Source organism: Balaenoptera ricei, chromosome 13, assembly GCF_028023285.1.
Source record: "Balaenoptera ricei isolate mBalRic1 chromosome 13, mBalRic1.hap2, whole genome shotgun sequence".
In the NCBI taxonomy this organism is placed as follows: Eukaryota; Metazoa; Chordata; class Mammalia; order Artiodactyla; family Balaenopteridae; genus Balaenoptera; species Balaenoptera ricei.
The window spans coordinates 12947151-12966291 of NC_082651.1; the positions used below are offsets into that span (position 1 = coordinate 12947151).

General features: G+C 34.3%; 1 protein-coding gene across 3 annotated transcripts in view; it reads left to right on the forward strand.

Annotated features, from left to right (window-relative positions):
* ZC3H6 (zinc finger CCCH-type containing 6) overlaps window positions 1-19141 on the forward strand; it is a 51331-nt gene extending 32190 nt beyond the window's left edge. For 2 of the 3 annotated variants that reach the window (XM_059942886.1, XM_059942887.1), the window contains exons 4-12: window positions 540-816; window positions 3279-3412; window positions 6978-7094; window positions 7712-7823; window positions 10039-10148; window positions 11159-11412; window positions 13077-13588; window positions 13910-14143; window positions 17030-19141. In XM_059942886.1, coding sequence (XP_059798869.1) covers window positions 540-816; window positions 3279-3412; window positions 6978-7094; window positions 7712-7823; window positions 10039-10148; window positions 11159-11412; window positions 13077-13588; window positions 13910-14143; window positions 17030-18501 — 3222 coding nt within the window. In that variant the 3' untranslated portion in view covers window positions 18502-19141. The remainder of the gene's footprint in view (window positions 1-539; window positions 817-3278; window positions 3413-6977; window positions 7095-7711; window positions 7824-10038; window positions 10149-11158; window positions 11413-13076; window positions 13589-13909; window positions 14144-17029) is intronic. The other variant, XM_059942888.1, reaches the window with a different exon arrangement.

A 19141-nucleotide genomic window follows, 5' to 3' on the forward strand; every position in this document is an offset into this window, starting at 1 on the left:
AAATATATTTTCTTTTTACAAATTTGACTTTACATATGGTTTTTTAATTAAATATAATGTGCTTAAACGTGTCATTTGGGAATTTTTGAATCTTAGGAGACTCTATATATTTTCTACCCTTGCTCCAAGCTGTTTTACTATTTTTTTTTTCTGTTTTCAAAAAGACCTCTTCAGTTTTTTTGGAGACGGAATTCCTGTATGACAGTATGGATTTTAAAGTACTGTTATGTGTATAAATATTGAGGCATGGAGCATGAGAAACATAAGACATGGACATGGAAAACAGAAGGTGAACAAGACACACTCTCCAGCAATGTTCTATGAACATTATAATGTTTAATAACATCAGAGTAGCATTTAGCTTTTTGAACTTAGTTTTAAATAGTGCCATAGATAAGTTCTAACCAAGAGGCAGAACTAATAACTGTCTTTTCCCCTTCTTTCTCGCAACTTTCTGGGGGAAAAAAGTTGTCCTGTGTTACTATCAATTCCTATACATAACTGAAAAATCTTGATAATGGTTGTGCGTTTTCACTTAGCATGGACATATATCAGGAAGCTACATGGCATCAAAGAAGAGTCAACATAACAGAAAATTTAAAAGTAAAGAATATGATGAGTACAGTATCTACAGTGATGAGAACTTTGGTAACTACAGTGATGAGAACTTTGGTAACTACAGTCAGGAAACAGAGGAAGATTTTGCCAGTCAGCTGAAACAATACAGGCAAGCTAAAGAAACCTCAAATACTGCTTTAGGATCATCATTTTCTAAAGAACCAGGGAAAAAACAAAGATTGAAAGGAATTCAGCAAGGTAAGTTTGAAATTGTCTGTTTTTTAATATGAGAACCTTATTAAAACAGGTAAATATGAAGTAAAATCTTAAATTTCTTTGTCCTTTCCCATGATCAGCTTATTCCTGTGCTTCCTGAATTCGTTTTTATTTATTTTGTAGACCTTGAGGACAAAAATCTACAAATATTTCAATCTGCATGATATCTTAAAATTTGAATTTAAAAGATTTCTTAATATTTTTAAAGTGCATATAAATGTAAAACAACTTTCCTGTTATGTTTTTCCCCTCCCTTCTATATGGTATCAGTATACTGAAAGAAATAACCTACCTTTTTCAGCTGTCTCTGTTACTCTGTATTACTTTATGTTTTAGACCTGTAAGGACAGAATCCTGGGAAGCTATTCTTTTATTAGGCTTTAAAATGTAGTGATCATCTTTTCTATGTAAATGTACTCAGGACTATAGACATTCTTCAGGATCAGAAATAAGAACATAATCTAAAGAAATTTCTTGAGTGATAACCTATTCATCTGCTATATTGAGGTACATCGTCCCTGGAGAGACCAGTACAAGATTGCCATAGAAATTATGGGTCACATCAGGGTCAAATCAGCCTTAAGAACTGTCCATTCAGTATGTCTGCTTCAAGAAAACTGGAGCGAGATGAGGCTGAGGTGAAGTAGTGAGCACCCAAGCCCTATGTAACTATCATTTAATTATCATTGAAAAAAGGAATCAGTTACGAGTAAATTTGGTTATTTTTATGGCTTTATTTTTTCTTGATTTCCAAGCAAAATTCCTTTGAAAAATGTGGATCTAGGCTTTGTTGAACTAAAGAGACAGGAATTTGTCTATGCATATGCTATTGTAATTAGTAAGCTTGTTCCTGGAGTCCAGACATAGTGGTGTCAGGGATCATTCCACTGGGGGAATAAGGGGAATGTAGAGACCTTGTTCATCCTTTCCCACCTGGGGTTCTTCCTTTCAAACTCTTTCTGTTTGTTCTGTTAAAGAATTGAGTATTGCATTTTATTTTGACTTTCATTTTTTCCCCCAGAATTATGAAAATAATATATGCTCAAATGTAGAAAACTTTTTCTATGTGTAGAAAAGATAACCCAGCAAAGATCAAAGATAAAACAAAAGCAGTTTGAATCCCTACTCCCAGAGACAATTACTATTAATATTTTTGGTATACTTTTTTTTTTGTTTTTGGCTGTGCCCCGGCTTGTGGGATCTTAGTTCCCCAACCAGGGATCAAACCCAGGCCCCCTGCAGTAGAAGCACGGAGTCCTAACCACTGGACTGCCAGGGAATTCCCCGGTATACATTCGTCTAGAATTTTTTGACAATTATTTTTTAACAAAAAACTATACACTGTTATAACTTGGTTTTTTCCCTTAACTGTGAATTGTATCTCAGTCATTCTTATGTTAATGAGTAGACTTTAATGTCTACATTCTATTCAATTAAATAGATATGCCATAATTTGTCTAATAAAGTGTTAGGTTTGTTTGTTAGTAATTATTTGGGATTTAAGTTGCACCCATTTTTTAAAATTCTGTGATTAACCCTGCATATTTATACATATCTTGGCAAACATTTTTTTTTGAGAGTAAATGCTAAAATGTAGAATTGAGTCAAAAGACATAGCTACATTTGAAGATTTTTGATCCATATACCAAGTTGATATCCAAAAAGGTGATGTAGCAATTTATAACACCCCTGCCAGTGTGTGCAGATGCCAGTTTCTCCAAATCCCTACCAACATTATTCTTTGAGGTGAAAATAGTCATGTTATCTTTAAATTTTTAATTTCTTTGATTTCTTTAATGAAGTGAAACATTTTTCTATATATCTATTGGCTATTTTGTAGGTTTAATATCATTAGAAAACTTATTAGTTAAATATGACTCTGGTATAATGAGAAATCACTTTGTATTGTAACTTACTACCCTAATATATAATTTTAGTCATTTGAGTATCTCTTTAGAGACTTTTAAATATCAAGTTTTTCAAAAGTAAAAGACAAATATAAATTTTGCTTGGAGATATATGTGATGTCTATTCAACATTATCAATAGAAACTCAATTTGCCACAAATTAATCACTAATACCTACAATGTCTTCCTTAGAGATGAATGGTAATATTTAATTCTCTTAAAAACAGAAAACCTTGTTAATTGCTTATTCTAAGGAAAATTGAGAATAAAACTAGATTTGACCTCTCCAGCCATGTATATATCCTTGTTTCTTGCCTTCCTTATGTTGTTAACATCCCTTAAGAAACAAGACAATAAGGAGCAGTACCCACGAAGTAAAATGTAAAGACTGAATTAATTTTTTTCACTGAATCTAAAGGGAAAAAAAGAATACACTGTACATTATAGACTATTTAAAATATGCTATTCCCTGTAAACTAGTAGATTGTCTAGTGTGCTGTTTTTTTAACTATCTGAAGTACATTTTAACTTTTTTAGGTATTGAACAGAGGGTTAAAAGTTTTAATGTTGCTCGTGGACGCGGCTTACCGAAGAAAATCAAACGCAAAGACCGTGGAGGAAGGGCCAATAAAGGGCCTAATGTGTTTACAGGAACGGATGACTTTCAAGAGGTACTGAGAACTTATATATAATGAGGAGAGGAGCTTTTCCATTTTGTAACTTACTTGGCTGCAAAAGAAAGCATTGTGATTCTTTTTTAAATTTATTTATTTTATTTATTTACTTTTGGCTGCACTGGGTCTTCGTTGCTGTGCGCGGGCTTTCTCTAGTTGCAGTGAGCGGGGGCTACTCTTCGTTGCGGTGTGCGGGCTTCTCACTGTGGTGGCTTCTCGTTGTGGAGCACGGGCTCTAGGTGCGCGGGCTCAGTAGTTGTGGCACATGGGCTCAGTAGTTGTGGTGCACGGGCTTAGTTGCTCTGCGGCATGTGGGATCTTCCCGGACCAGGGCTCAAACCCATGTTCCCTGCATTGGCAGGCGGATTCTTAACCACTGTGCCACCAGGGAAGCCCAGCATTGTGATTTTAATGCTACTTTCCTAGTAATGAAAATTTTCCAGTTCAGATCAAATGAGTATAGATGAATTCCAGAAAAGAAGTATTGTTTTAATTAGTTTTGATAGTAGTACACAGATGCACGTTTTGGTGCCTTCTGTAAATAAAAGGTGCCATATGTAAATAAAAGATTTCTTTATCATGTAGTAGAAAATCAGAATAAATTCTTTCTTTTGCATTTATCAGATTTAGAATATTTTTCCTTTCTTTATCAAGATTAAAATATGTTATCAACACTATGTCAGTTTATTGGCTCTCATGAGAGATTTCTTCTTACGGTTCCAGAAACAAGCAGGAGCGTGTCAGAGTCCAAGGAAGCAGCTCATGTTCAGGAGTGCTTTGGCGGAGGCCCATCCAGGGTAGAGTGAACATACTTGGAGTGGCCAACGTAGATCCATTTTTACCTTTGCCTTTTCAAGGAGTATTAAGATCCTCCAAAGGCCAGATAAATTTAGGAATACCTGCATGTCCACACTAATTTTCTTGAAAACTCAAGTATAGTCACAGAACATGCAAACTTTTGATGGATTTTAAAGCCTTATTCATTCTTTTGGCCATATAACTCCTAAAATTTTTTAGTCTTTATAGTAACTATTGAATTTTTTTATAAATACATATTCTTTTCCCAGTAGATCCTTAATTTCCTCCTCCTTTTAGTATATTTAAAAAATCTTTTATGCTCTTGTTCCCTATACCAATATAATACATCCTCTAGAGTAAGTAAATTTTAAAATCACCAAGTGGATAGTTTGGTTTTTCCCTCCCTTTCTCTGTCTTTTCCTTCTCTCCCTCTTTCTTTCTTTCTTTTTTTTTTTTTTCTGGCCACACTGCACAGCTTGCGGGATCCTAGTTCCCTGACCAGGGATCAAACCCATGCCCCCTGCAGTAGAAGTGCAGAGTCCTAACCCTGGACCACCAGGGAGTTCCTTCTCCCTCTTTCTTAAATTGTGTTTTCTTTGAAACAGTGTGATATAGTGCAAAGAGTTCTATCTGATTCTACTAACATGAAACGTAACCTTTGGCAAGTCACTAACTTCACTAATCTTCAGTTTTCATATTTGTCCAATGAGGGTGATGAACTAGATTACTTCTGTCGTTCTTCCAGCTCTTATAGTTCATAAAAGATCTTAAGGATAGAGGACAACACAACATTGTGGATCAACTATACTCCTATATAAAATAAAAATTAAATTAAAAATTTAAAAAAAGGATAGAGGACATTTGTGGTTCTTCTGTAGGCTCAAGCTTAAAAGATCAGATCTTCTAGGCACTTTATTTTATCCTGAAATTTTGTTTAAGTTGCTTTAGATTTTCTAGAATACCTTGATTATAGTCAGTTTTCCCATAGTTATGGGTACTGCAATACTTACTACTCGTTTAAACAGAGCTAAACTGAAAAAAAAACAGCCCCCCACGATCCTCCGTTAAGACAACGAGGGGTATCATTAGAAAGTAACATAGACAGAAAGAGTGAGTTATTAATGAAACATAGGTACAACTTGGTACATTTTTCAGCGTTTTTTTGGGGGGGGAGGGTGATTACCTAATATTTTTACTTTTTAATTTCAGAGTTATATTCCTCAAGTTGGCTCATTGACTTTGCACAGTGCACTCTCTTTGGCTGCCTATTTTATTACAGCCACAATTCCTTGTACAGAAGGCATATGTGAACTGGTCATTTATATCTACTTGTTCTAAGTGAGCCTAGAAATAGAAAATGTTTGTAAGTAAAATTTGCATAGATTTAAGACATTTTAAATGATCCTATCAGAGTAGAGTATAAGCAGTTTCTTTGCGTTTTCCTTGGGCAATTTGGGTATATATATATATTTTTAAAAGAACCGCAAAGATTATCTATTTTCCTGGTATTCTTATACTTTTTTTCAGAATTCTTCTAGTAAAATATATATTTCATCAGTTGGGAGTGCTGAGGATCAGATTTAAGTTTAGCCATCTATTTCCTTAAGTGTTTGCTGTGAGGCAGTTTCCTGTTTTCAGTAGATTGTGCTTTGTTCCCCATCTTCTAACAAATTGAGGGAAAAGGGAAAACTGATAACAAATCAGAAGAGCAAATGTCAATAGTTATTAAGCTCCTCGATGTTCAAGGCACTATGCATGCTAAGAGCCTGAAAAACAGTGGTGTTTTATAGCGCTCATGAGTGGAAGTCCTTAGCTTGGCTAAGCATCATACTCTCTTGCTACTCAACCCTCTTATACTTGTAGCAAAAGTTGAATAGGGGACTGAGGAGAAGAACTAAGAAAAATAAGTAGGGCTGTGAGATTTTCTACCACATACTAGTTTTTCTTAATTTTTTAAATTTAAAGTTAAAGATAATACATCCTCCATTTTTTTCCTATAGAAAGTACAAAATAACCACACACGCAAGCAATCTATAATTTTTTAGAGGTACATCTAGAGACATACACTGTTAAAGGTAGGGGTGTATTCTTTTAGTCTTTTTCTTTGTCTTTATTATTATAAACTGGGGTCACATTTTCACTTGGTAAGGTATTGTGAACATTTTCTTATGTCCCCAAATTGTCTGTCCATCCCATGATTTTTTAATGACAGCATAATATTCTACCACCTAAATGTATCATAATGTGTTTGACTTGTCTCCTAGTTTTGGATGGGTACAGTATTTCTAGATTTTGTTTTGTTTGTTTGTTTTACTTGTAAATAATTCTGCAGTAGTTATTTTTGTGAATAAATCTTTGTGTGCCTTCCTGATAATTCCTTCAGAATAATCCTGAAAAGTACAAATTTTGTGTCAAACAATATGAATATTTTACGTCTTCTATCAACAGTACATGAGAGTAAATATTTTATTGTACCTTTGCCAAAGTATTATTGCTAATTTTCAAGATTTTCATAATTTTATTTTGAAAAACGTAGTTGTGTGTCCTCATTGAATTAGAAATAGGGTTCTTTGCAACTACTAGTATAGCAATAAGCACTTTTCTAGAAGCATATCTCTCTCCAAGTAAATGAATAGCATCAGAATGTCCAGTCTTCACTACTTTTAATAATCAATGTATACTGCTTTCTAGATTCATTTGACTTAAATTTTAATACCTTTTTACTACTTCATACATTTTATTTAAATAATTTTTTTTCTTGCAGTATAGTAAACCAGGGAAAAAATGGAAGGTTATGACTCAGGAATTTATTAATCAGCACACAGTGGAACATAAAGGAAAACAAATCTGTAAATACTTTCTGGAAGGGAGATGTATTAAGGTAAATTTATAGGGGTATCATAAATCATTTTAACTTCTGAAATCATCTTTAAAATTTAAAGTCATTTTAGGGGGTGGTTAGTTTTTTCATTTCTCATATAGTTGTAATAAAACTGGTTCTTCAAAATGTATCTTGTGTTGAATACTGTATATCAGAACTCATTTAATTATATTCTGGGGCAGTAATATAACTTGAGATCTTATTTAACAAACACATGATGCTGACTGTATGGCAAGTACTGTTCGAAGTAGATTACTAACATTAAATGTTTTAATCTTTACAGTGACACAGTGAACTGTAGTTACTGTTATTATGCTTGTTTTTAACATGGCCAAACGAGGAGGTTAAATAAGTCCCCAGAGTAGCTCAGCTAGAAATGGTGAGTGCTGGTGGGGCCAGGCAGTATCCTCTGAGGTCATGCTGCCTGTGCTGGCTCTCTGCACACAGCCACATCCACTGTCTTGGGCAAGAATTCTAAGGACTGCTTGAATTATCATTAGCTCATTATTTAAAGACTGGAGATATGACCATAGTTCTACCATGAAACCCCACGGAGAAAATTCAATTCAGTGGTTTCTTTTTTTTTCCTCTTTCTTCTTTTCTTTTTTTGTGAACAGGGAGATCAATGTAAATTTGATCATGATGCAGAGTTGGAGAAGAGAAAAGAGATCTGCAAATTTTATTTACAAGGATATTGTACCAAAGGCGAGAACTGCATTTATATGCATAATATCCTTTATTAAAAACATGTTAACCAAAATATTGCAGTTTTCAAGCATCATTGAGGCTTTAAAAATCATAAGTACAACCCGGAAAGCCTAGTTTGGTTTTAAATTTAAGATAGCACGTTATATAAACCAGGTCTAATCAGCCCTTGCACTTCAAAAGGGCAAACTGAGTTGTTTTCTTTAGGGAAATGAAATAACTTCCCTTTGGAAAAAAATCTATGAAATAAATGTACTTTATATTTAATATACTCAGCTTATAAGTATTTCAAGAGACCGTGCTTCCTGAAGGAGTAGTTTGCAACATATTTATTCTGTGACTAAATGATTATTTACTTAGGTTCATAAGTAATAAATTGTCATTGTTGGAAATTATAAAATCAAAGTCTTCTCAAATCTTACCACCTAATGATAAGCACTATATATTCTTCCCTACTTCTCCCTTTGGAAATCTATACATTCCAGTTGTATTCCTACCTCTACCCCTATGGCATTTCACTATATATGGTCCTTTAAAAAAATAAAAAATAAATATATATATATATATATATACTGTCCTTCAGTAAGGACCTTATTTTTTTCCAAATGGTTAGCTCATTGTCCCCTCTTCACAGATTTAAAAGGTCACCTTAACCATATTCTAAATTTTCCTCTGTGCATAATTCTGCTTCTATACTACTATTACACATTGTGCTCTTTGACCATTCCCCTCTGTAATATTATATTTGATATTTACTAGGGCACATACTCCTTTTTTCTTTACCAAAATGTTATGATAAATTCGTCTTATTCAAGCAAAGAAAATTTTTTTTCAGATTTGACGTACTTCTTTAGAAACCAGATACCTTACTGAACTGTTTCTTAAAGCTTTCCATCTATTCTTATGTTTTTCTCCATAGTCATGCTATCTGTGGCATGACAGTTTCAACTGTATTGTCTATACTTCCAGAAAAATGTTAAATAATAGTGATTGTGGCAGCATAATATATGTTTCAAAGATAATGCCCTTTTGCTTTGGCTTATGGCTATAGTTTTAAGACTGATTTTTTAAAAAAATCAAGTTAAGTATGTATATCCTTATTTTACTAAGAGTTTTTAATATCAAAAAAAGATCTTGAATTTTATCAGTTGCCTTTTGTATCTGCTAAGGTGATCACATGATTTTTCTCTCTTAACCTTATCTATGTGATGATTACAGTAATAAATTTCCTAAGACTACCCAGAAATTTCCAGAACATACACTACCTGAAAATGGTATATTTTTCACTATACTTCTAGATTTAATATTTTCTTTAGAAGTTTGTCTCCAAAATTTTAAGTAAGATTAGCCTGTAGTTTTCATTTTTGGGATATTTGACATATCAGACCCCTTTATTTTCTTCATAGATATGAGCTCTTGCTACAAAATTTATTTGTTCTATATTTTATTTTATTGAGTAAAGCAACAGAGTTTACATAATTAAATTACACTATAATATTTGCTATAGCCATTATAAATATTTTTACTTTAAAAAATTGTTTTCTTGAAAAAGAATAGATATATATATGTATAACTGAATCACTTTGCTGTATACCCGAAGCTTACACAACATTGTAAATTAACTATACTTCAATTAAAAAAATGGTTATTGAGAAAAAAGAATATTAATGGAATTAGCTAATTATCCAAGCTTAACATTTATACTTAACATTTCAGTATCATGGTACTCTCAACAAACTATTGAAACTTTAACATGACTCTTTTGATCAGTGATGAAAGCATCTAGATTTTGCACAGAATTTTTGGCATAATTTATATTATGGTAATTTGGGAGATGATTTGTGAAATCTTGACCCAAAGCTCTTTCTAAGGAAGTCTGTGTTAATTACCTACATTACTAACTCTGCTATGATAGAAGATATAAACATCTATCACTGACAGAAAAAAATAACAGGTAATATAGTTTGTACAGTCAAGTTTTTTTAAAATAAAAAGTTAAGCTCTTAAAAAAATGTTTTCTAGTTTTAATAGAGTAGAGGAGACTTAAAATTTTTTGAATGTTTTGCCATGTATTTAAAATATTTAATCTTAAAATTAAAAATTAAATAAATTGTGTGATTATAGAAAATTTAGTACAATATATAGTAATAAAGTCTTATTGATTCAGCAGTTATGTTTTTTGGTTTAAAAATATGAGAGTTTGATTTTACGTGGTCTATTCCTTAATATTTTTATTTACATGAATTTCCATGCAAGTTCTATCATAGTGGAGCAAAATGTTACCAAGGAGACAACTGTAAATTTTCACATGATGATCTGACTAAAGAAACAAAGAAACTTTTGGACAAAGTGAGTAATATTTTTGCACCTTGATTACAGATTCATTTGACTTGAATCATGTTTTATAAGTCATAGTTTATAAAACTCTGCTGAGAGATCAAGGACTTGTTAGTTTATGTTTTATTCTATTAATGTAATGTGCTAGAAAAGCAGGAATATTGGACTAAGAATTAAGAATCTTTTGTTCTTAAAAGATTAAATTATGTGATGTATATGAAACACTTCATACCACTCCTAGTAAATAGTAAATGCTCAATAGTGGCACCTATTATAGTATCCTTTACTTATTAATGATAGTAAGTAATATAATTGCCTTAACCTTAAAAAAAACCAGAATCTTTTGTTCTTATCATTGTTCTGCCATTAAAAAACCTAATTTTTTCAACCAGTCCCTCATAAATTTTATTTCTCTCAGTTGAACTTCTGTTCAAATGCAGTTTATTTATTTTCCAGTTTTATTGAGATATAATTGGCATGCAGCACTGTATAAATTCAAGGTGTACAACATAATGATCTGACTTACATACATCTTGAAATGATGATCACAGGGAGTTTAGTGAACATCCATCATCTCCTATAGATACAAAATTAAAGAAGTAGAAAAGATTTTTTTCCTTGTGATGAAAACTCTTGGGATTTACTCTCTTAACGGCTTTTATATATAATATACAGCACTGTTAATTACATTTACCATGTTGTACTTTACATCCCTAGTACTTATTTATCTTATAGCTTGAAGTTTGTACCTTTTTAGTACCTTCATCCAGTTCTTCCTCCCACTACCTTGGTAACCACAAAATTTGATTTCTACAAAAGCTAATTTACTTTAAGAAATATCCCTTACCTCTTTAAACCTCATATTCTTTATAAAAAATTAGTTAGCTATCTCTGATCTATTTCAACTTTAATACTGTATTTTTCTATTAACAAAACTAGTTTAGTTTACTCAAGTCTTCACAGTTTTAAATGTGAGGAAGAAAGCTTGTTTTGAAATAGTAATCCTTGCCAATTATTTTTAGGTGTTGAATACTGAAGAAGAAGCTACAAATGAAGACGAAAGAGAGTTAGAAGAACTTAGAAAGCGTGGCATAACTCCTCTTCCCAAACCGCCTCCAGGAGTTGGGCTTCTGCCAACCCCACCAGAGCATTTTCCCTTTTCTGATCCCGAAGATGATTTTCAGACAGATCTCTCTGATGATTTCAAGAAAATTCCATCTCTCTTTGAAATAGTTGTAAAACCTACTGTGGATTTAGCACATAAAATTGGGAAGAAGTAAGTTAAATTTTTCAAAAAATGTCTGCATTTTCCCCCTAAAAATTCTTATAAAGAAACTAACTTGTATTCCATCTCAATCATATAATTAAACTTAGGTAGAGGTAGCAGATATCTGGCATGCACCCCAACTGCTTCTTCCCGCTTCCTTTTTGCCCCACCCTCTGCTGCCTGCCATCAGTGCTTTTCTGTACAGAATCCTTAACACAGCTTCAGAAACCTCTCCACACACTAGTCCTGAAGGGCACTGCCAGGTGGATGGAACTGGCGTTCCTACCACCTGCAGTGGATGGAACTGGCGTTCCTACCACCTTGTTACGAGGCAGCACTGTCATTGATAACATCTTCAAATAGTGGGTAATATGTCTCCAGCGTATTCATTCTTTTAGAGAAGTCGTTCCTTGGGCTATTAGAGGAAAACCTCTGGATAAGGCTGCGTCCAGGTTTGCATTTTCCAGTCTTGCTTCACATCCTCCAGGGTCTGTGCACCTGGGCTCTAAGTCCCATTGTTGATTATTCTTTTAATCCTGAAGACTCAGGGAAGCAATGAGATCTCAGCAATTGAGGAATAAGAAATCTGTAGCAAATATCACAGTTAATGTGAGCCATTAAAAGTATTTCTATGAAAGTCAAGAAGAAGACAAGTCTGTCCACTGCTTGGCTAAATATTATAGATTAGATCCTAGTCAATGCAAAAAGAGAAAGATATAATAGATATGTTAATAGATATGATTAGAAATGGTGGGGCAGACTCATTATTTGGGCATTTTCCCTTAGTGAACCCAAAGGAATCACTGACAAAACTATTAGAAGTTGTACAGTTGTTCCTGGGTGTCTGAGGAGGATTGGTTCCAGGAACTCCATGGATACCAAAATCCACAGATGCTCAAGTCCTTTATATTAAAATGGTGAAGTATTTGCATATAACCTTCATACATACTCCCGTATACTTTAAATAATCTCTGGATTATCTATAATACCTAATACAATGCAAATGTTATGTAAATAGTTGTAAATACACTGTAGATACTATGTAAATAGTTGCTGGAGTACAGCAAATCAAGTTTTGCTTTCGGAACTTTTTGCAATTTTTTTCTTCTGAATATTTTCGGTCTGCAGTTGGTTGAATCTGTGGATGCAGAACCTGCTGATATGGAGGGCCAACTGTAATTAAATTAGTAAGATGCCCAGAAAGAAGAGCAACATTCAAAAACTAAAATCTTTTTATATGCAAGCAATAACCAATTAGAAATTGTAATACAAGCGGTACGTTTATAAAGTATAATTCTAATTTTGTTATAAAAAGGTCTGTGTGCGCCTAGAAAAAGGATTAGAAGAGAACCAATCAAAAATTTTATCTCTGGGTGATAGGATTAGAGATGAATCTTATTTATCTTTGTATTTTTCTATATTTTTCAAAACATCAATATTAAGTTTTAGAACGGATAATAGTAAGCAGCAATTAAGAAAACTGTGGGCTAAAATGAAGGCAAGATACATATGTTGGTATTTCTGCTTATAGATAATATGGAATAAATTGCTTCTTAAAAATATAGTTTTCTCTTCTGGTACCGTAAAACATTTAACCAATATCTATTTAGAAATGTAACATTCTTGTTTGCCTCTTTTCTTTGAACTAAGAAATATTATTCTTTTGTCTACAGGCCACCAGCATTTTATAACAGTGCCTCACCACCAGGACCACAATTTCAGGAAAGCAGCCCACATACTCAACATATGTATAGTTCGGGGTCAAGTCCAGGTCCCGGACTTAATATGTCTCAGGGACACAATAGTCCTGTGATGCACCCAGGCTCCCCTGGACATCATCCATGCGCAGGACCTCCTGGTCTACCAATGCCGCAGAGCCCACCTTTGCCGCCTGGTCCACCTGGAATTGTAGGCCCTCACAGTCAAGCGGGAGTACTTGTTCAACCGGATACACCTTTGACACCACCAAATATGAGTGGCGCTTACCATTGCCCTGGCTTTCCAGAACACATGATGAAAGTACCTAGAGAGAATCACTGTTCTCCAGGTTCATCACACCTGCAAAGTCCTGGTGAAATGCAGCTCAGTACTAATTATGAGTCCTTACAAAACCCAGCTGAGTTTTATGATAATTACTATTCACAGCATGCTGTACATAATTTTCAGCCTCCCAATAACTCTGGTGGTAAGCTTACCTTTTGAAATAACTCATTTCTAATTTAAAATATCTGGAGTCCTATTTTTCTTTAAAAGCATGAAAAGAATGCATGTTTTAAATAAAGCAACGTAAAATGTGATGAAATTGAAACATTAAAATATGATTTAAATTTAACCAAATATTTGTAACAATAGACCTTTAGATAACCTTAAAAAGTGCTTACAATCACATAATAATCTGATAATCAAATGTGATATTATTGTAACTCAATTTCTTACAACTCACAGTGGTACTTGTCTAGTGGAGTTTTATGCTAAATCAGTGTCTCTTTCCGTGTTATGTATGTAGATGGGACGTGGCATGGTGAATTTGCCCAGCATCAGCCTCCTATCGTTCAAGACTCACCTACCCGTGGGAGTGGGTCGGACAGCAGCAGTAATGTGACAGGCCATGGCCCCCTGCCTGCACCAGGTCTCCTCCCTGCAGTGCAGAGAGCTCTTTTTGTTAGACTTACTCAGAAATACCAAGAAGATGAAGAGCCAGGCAGCACCCAACCTCAGAGGGCACCAAGCAAGGAAGAAGGTGTGTCAGGTGGTATGAGAGCATCTTACCTATTTGGATCACTCAGTTCCTGAAATGGTCTTGAATAAGTTAAAATTTGAAAAATGAGTTCCTGGGAACTATCTATTCTATTTCCAATTTATCTCATAGCTCCTATCTTCTTGGGATTGATTGTAGTTTCAAGTGCCATTGATGAATTAGTAGTTAATTGCAAAGGGTTTGATTTGAAGCAATAAAGAGATCTGAAGCTGGAGTGTGAGGCCTGGGCAAGCAGACTTGCTATGAAGCCTTTTTTCTTTTCTTTTTTTTTAAAGAAAAGAAATAGAACAGGAACAAGATACCTTCCAGTTCAGGAATTTTAACTTGTAACTCAAGCTCAAAGTTATTTGATTATTAGATATTCATGGGCAGAGGCTGTATACTTCAGGTTCTGCTATGTTATTAAGGAATATTATTTTTAATGTAAAAGACTACTTGGGGACATTAAGTTTCCCTTAGTATTTTTGATATTGATAAGTATACAGCAATTAGTTAACTCAGTTAAGGGCAGAGAACTTTAAGTCACCCAGTTCTTCTTATGAATTACAAAACTGATGTGTTTGGCCACTCTTAAACATGAAATTTAGGGCTTCCCTGGCAGTCCAGTGGTTAAGACTCCGCACTTCCACTGCAGGGGAGACGGGTTTGCTCCCTGGTCTGGGGAGTTTCGCATACCTCGAGGTGCAGCCAAAAAAAACCCCAAAAAAACCCCATGAAATTTATGAATAACTATGTAAAACTAGATAACACTAGGTAGCTACAAGCTATTATATAAACATTGTTTGTTATGTTTTCAAAAAAGGTGTTATTAACTCCATTTATTTAGCATGACAGGGAAATGAGGAATTTCTAATAAGTTAATTTCCTGTAAAATTTATGTGTACTCTTTTAGGTACTAATTTTAATACACAACCATTTTAATGGTAATCTTTCTTTAAAGTGTAACAAAGCTTTATGTTTTCATAAATAAGAAAATTAAAACTTTTCTACATGATATAAATTTTTATACTATAATACTATAAAATTGGTAATGTTTTATGAGGCTTGTTTTCTCGGAATACAGAAAACTTCTTAAACAGCTAGGTTTTTTGTGTTTTTGTTCATTGTTAGAAATTTTATTGCCTTTATAAATTTTATTTGTCCTTTGATAAAATGCTGATACAAATCTCTTAACTATCATTTTCTATCTAATATCTGCTTTCCACTGACCTTTCTCTACTGTTCTACTTTCTTTCTGCTCTATATTCATTCTTATTCCAGAAAGAATTTAAGACTGCTTATAAAATATATTGATATGAAAGGGAAAATAAAATAGCATCTTACCTATTTGGATCAGATTTGGATTGTCTTACCTATCTGGATCAAGTACCAAATTCTATGAGGAGTGAAACTCCTATATAGAAATATTTAAAATAACTACAACAGCTGAAAGTGAATCACAAGTCTAGCTCTAGACTTCCTGGAAGTCAAAGAAAAAAAAAAAAGAGATCCAGTGTCTAGAAGTAGTTTTTTCAGACACTGAGATATGAGTAAAACTTTTTGCCATTGTGATATAATATTGATATATACTATTTTAAGCCACATCCCCACCCTAAATACGAGTGCTTGTGTTTTTTGTTGTTGTTTTTGTTTTTGTTTTGGCTTAAACAACAGATATTTATTGTCTCACAGTTCTGGGGGCCAGAAGTCTGAGATCTAGGTGTTGGCAGGGTGGATTCCTTCTGAGGGCTGTGAGGGAAGGATCTGTTCTATGTTGTTGTTTTTTTTAACATCTTTATTGGAGTATAATTGCTTTACCGAGTGCTTGTTTTGTCAGCACTGTTCTGTTCAAACTAAGTGTGTAACACTAAAGTTCGCTGCTGTGGAAACACATTAGTGAGCAGTGAGATGAGGTAAAAGTGAGAATATATATGCTATTCTATTGATCCAAGATATTCTAGGATATGTATGAATATGTGTGTGTACATATGTTCCTGTATGTGTATATATATATGTATATATGTATATATACATATATATATATATACACACACACACATATATATATGGCCAATTCAGAGATAACCTATGTGTGTTTTAATGGAGAGGAAGGAGACTCGCCCTCCTGAAGCATCAGTTTTTATTCCCTTCTCTACGAGAGAGAAGACCTCTGATGGTTAAGTGTCTTAACATTGTGCCTAATACACTAGGGTTACATAGGCTTTAAGAGTAAGGCCCAAAGTGTTCTCGTAAAGTTAAAGTATATAAATTTTAGGCTGTTAGTTTTCTTTGTTGTTTTTAATTTAATGTTTGAATAATTAATATATTCACACAGGTCAAACATCTAAAAATATAGTATGAGTGAAAAGTCCCCACCTGAGCCCACACTTGCTCAGTTCCCTTTGCTTCCTTAACCATCATTGTTAGTGTTTTGTTTTCTTTCCAGATATTTTTTCTTATCGCTCTCCCTTGTTATCCTGATAAATCCAGAGCTATGAAGTTTAAGGGATTGCTTGAATCAAAGAGAGCCAAAACATTTTGGTATTCCTTTTCAAGAGTGTTTTCCCTTCTCCCCCAGCTCTGTCTTACCACACATTTCTGAGCTCCCTTTGGCCAGTTGGAATGAAAGGTTCAGACTGTTCTCTGACTAGAAGAACATTACACATGTTCTAATATCATACTTCTTTCTTTATAAAGTATAGTGACTGAATTATTAATTGTTATACCACATCTTATCTTGTTTCAGTGTTGAAACTCTGTCATTTCTATGATGCGTTTTCTTGAAGTTAGACTACACTTATTTCAGAAATAGTATATGTGTTTTTTTCATCTTAATTAAGGCCAAATATGAATGCTTCATTCTTTACCATAGTTTTTGTCTGCATTTAGATGATACCGTTAACTGGTATTCCAGTAGTGAAGAGGAAGAAGGAAGCAGTGTCAAGTCAATACTGAAAACATTGCAGAAGCAAACAGAAACTTTAAGGAGTCAACAACAACCTTCCACAGAACTCAGCACTCCTACTGATCCAAGACTTGCTAAAGAGAAAAATAAAGGAAGCCAAGTTGTTGACCCTAGACTTAGGACTATCTCAAGGCAAGACGTTAGAAAATCTTCTGAGTCTACCCCGCTGGATCTTAGACTTGCATGGGATCCCAGGAAATTAAGAGGGAATGGAAGTGGTCATGTAGGTTCTTCTGTTGGTGGAGCAAAGTTTGATTTACATCATGGAAATGCTGGCCCTAATGTCAAACACAAAAGAGGAGACGATGACGATGAAGATACAGAAAGAGAACTGAGAGAAAAAGCTTTCCTAATACCTTTGGATTCTTCCCCTGGTATAATGCTCCAGGATCCAAGGTCACAACTGAGACAGTTTAGTCACATTAAAATGGATATTACCCTAACCAAACCCAACTTTGCAAAACACATCGTGTGGGCTCCAGAAGACTTACTTCCAGTCCCTTTACCTAAACCTGACCCAGTATCTTCAATCAATTTACCTCTGCCCCCTCTTATAGCTGATCAGAGGCTCAGTAGGTTATGGAACACAAAAAGTGATCTTCGTCAAAGCACAGTGGCCACTGATGCAAAACTAGCATCCAAGGCCAAAATTAACACAGCAAACAGAGAAGGCTACCTAGAACAATTTGGAGACTTACATAGTTCAGGAAGTAAATTAGGAGATCCTAGGCTGCAAAAAAATTTTGATCCTAGACTTCACAGACTGCATAATACAGAGTCTCATCAAGCAGTTATGAAGGATTCACATACATCAAAGGGTGCCCCTCATTTAGCCAGATCAAACTCTGGTTCATCACAGCCCTTAGGGGCAGTATCTAGCAATTCTGGTCCCGGGGCTTTGCCTCCATATGCCCCTAAACTCTCATCTTCAGCTGGCCTTCCCCTGGGAACTCCAGGTTCAGTTCTTAGTGGTATTAGTTTGTATGACCCTAGGGAGCATAGTTCATCATCTACATCAGAGCTAGCAACAGAAAATGCAGAGAACCAGAAAAAAAGTGGTGGTTTAAAAAGTAGTGATAAAAACGAGCCTCCTCCTGGAGAAGCAGTCCTACCACAGAAAATCGCTCCAAACGTGGACGTCACTGTTGATGGGCCAGCTGACCCACAGGCAGATATTCTTGGGAGTTCCGGTACCGTTCAGGTCCCAGCAGTGCACAGTCTTCCGATTCAGGCATTGACAGGCTTAATTAGACCCCAGTACAGCGATCCAAGACAGTCAAAGCAGCCGGGTCAGGTGAGCCCCACCCCAGATGATGATCCTCGTAGAGCAACAGATGACAAATCTCTGAAAGAGGTTTTTAAAACTTTTGATCCAACTGCTTCACCGTTTTGTTAGCTATTGTGTAATTAAGCAGTTCTTTTCACTCTTGTGACTATTGCAGTCCCCTGCTGTTTTGTAACTGGTTTACCTCTATAGTTTATTTATTTTTAAATTATAAACACTTTTCAGCTGCTAGTATCAGAACCACATGAAGTTATATCCTCTAAAGCCTGTGGTATTTTATATAATATTTTTATAATTTTAAGAGACTGTAGTAATTGACATAGAAACCTATATATCAAGTTAGCTTCAGTAAAAATACTCTTATTGTAAATAAACCGTCATGAACTCAACACCCTGCCTGAATATATGCCAGTTGTCTTTCATAATCAGTGTTTAGATAAATGATTACCACTTTTATATGGTTATTAGTTTCAAGCAATATAATGTACATTACTTTTCAGAAACAGTATTTTGACTAGGATCCTATTTGTCAACACAGAACTGATTAATATGTAATGCTAACTGCTAGCTAAAATGTAAAATGAAGTAAAACATTTTTAAAATCATAATTAGCAGAGCAGTTCATGTTTAAGGGCATCACTTTTATTAGTACTGGCAATATTATTTGTGTAAATGGAGCATTTGAATGTTGTACCTTTTAAAAGTATTTTATGGTATACTGTATCATAGAAGTTGGAGATATATAAATAGA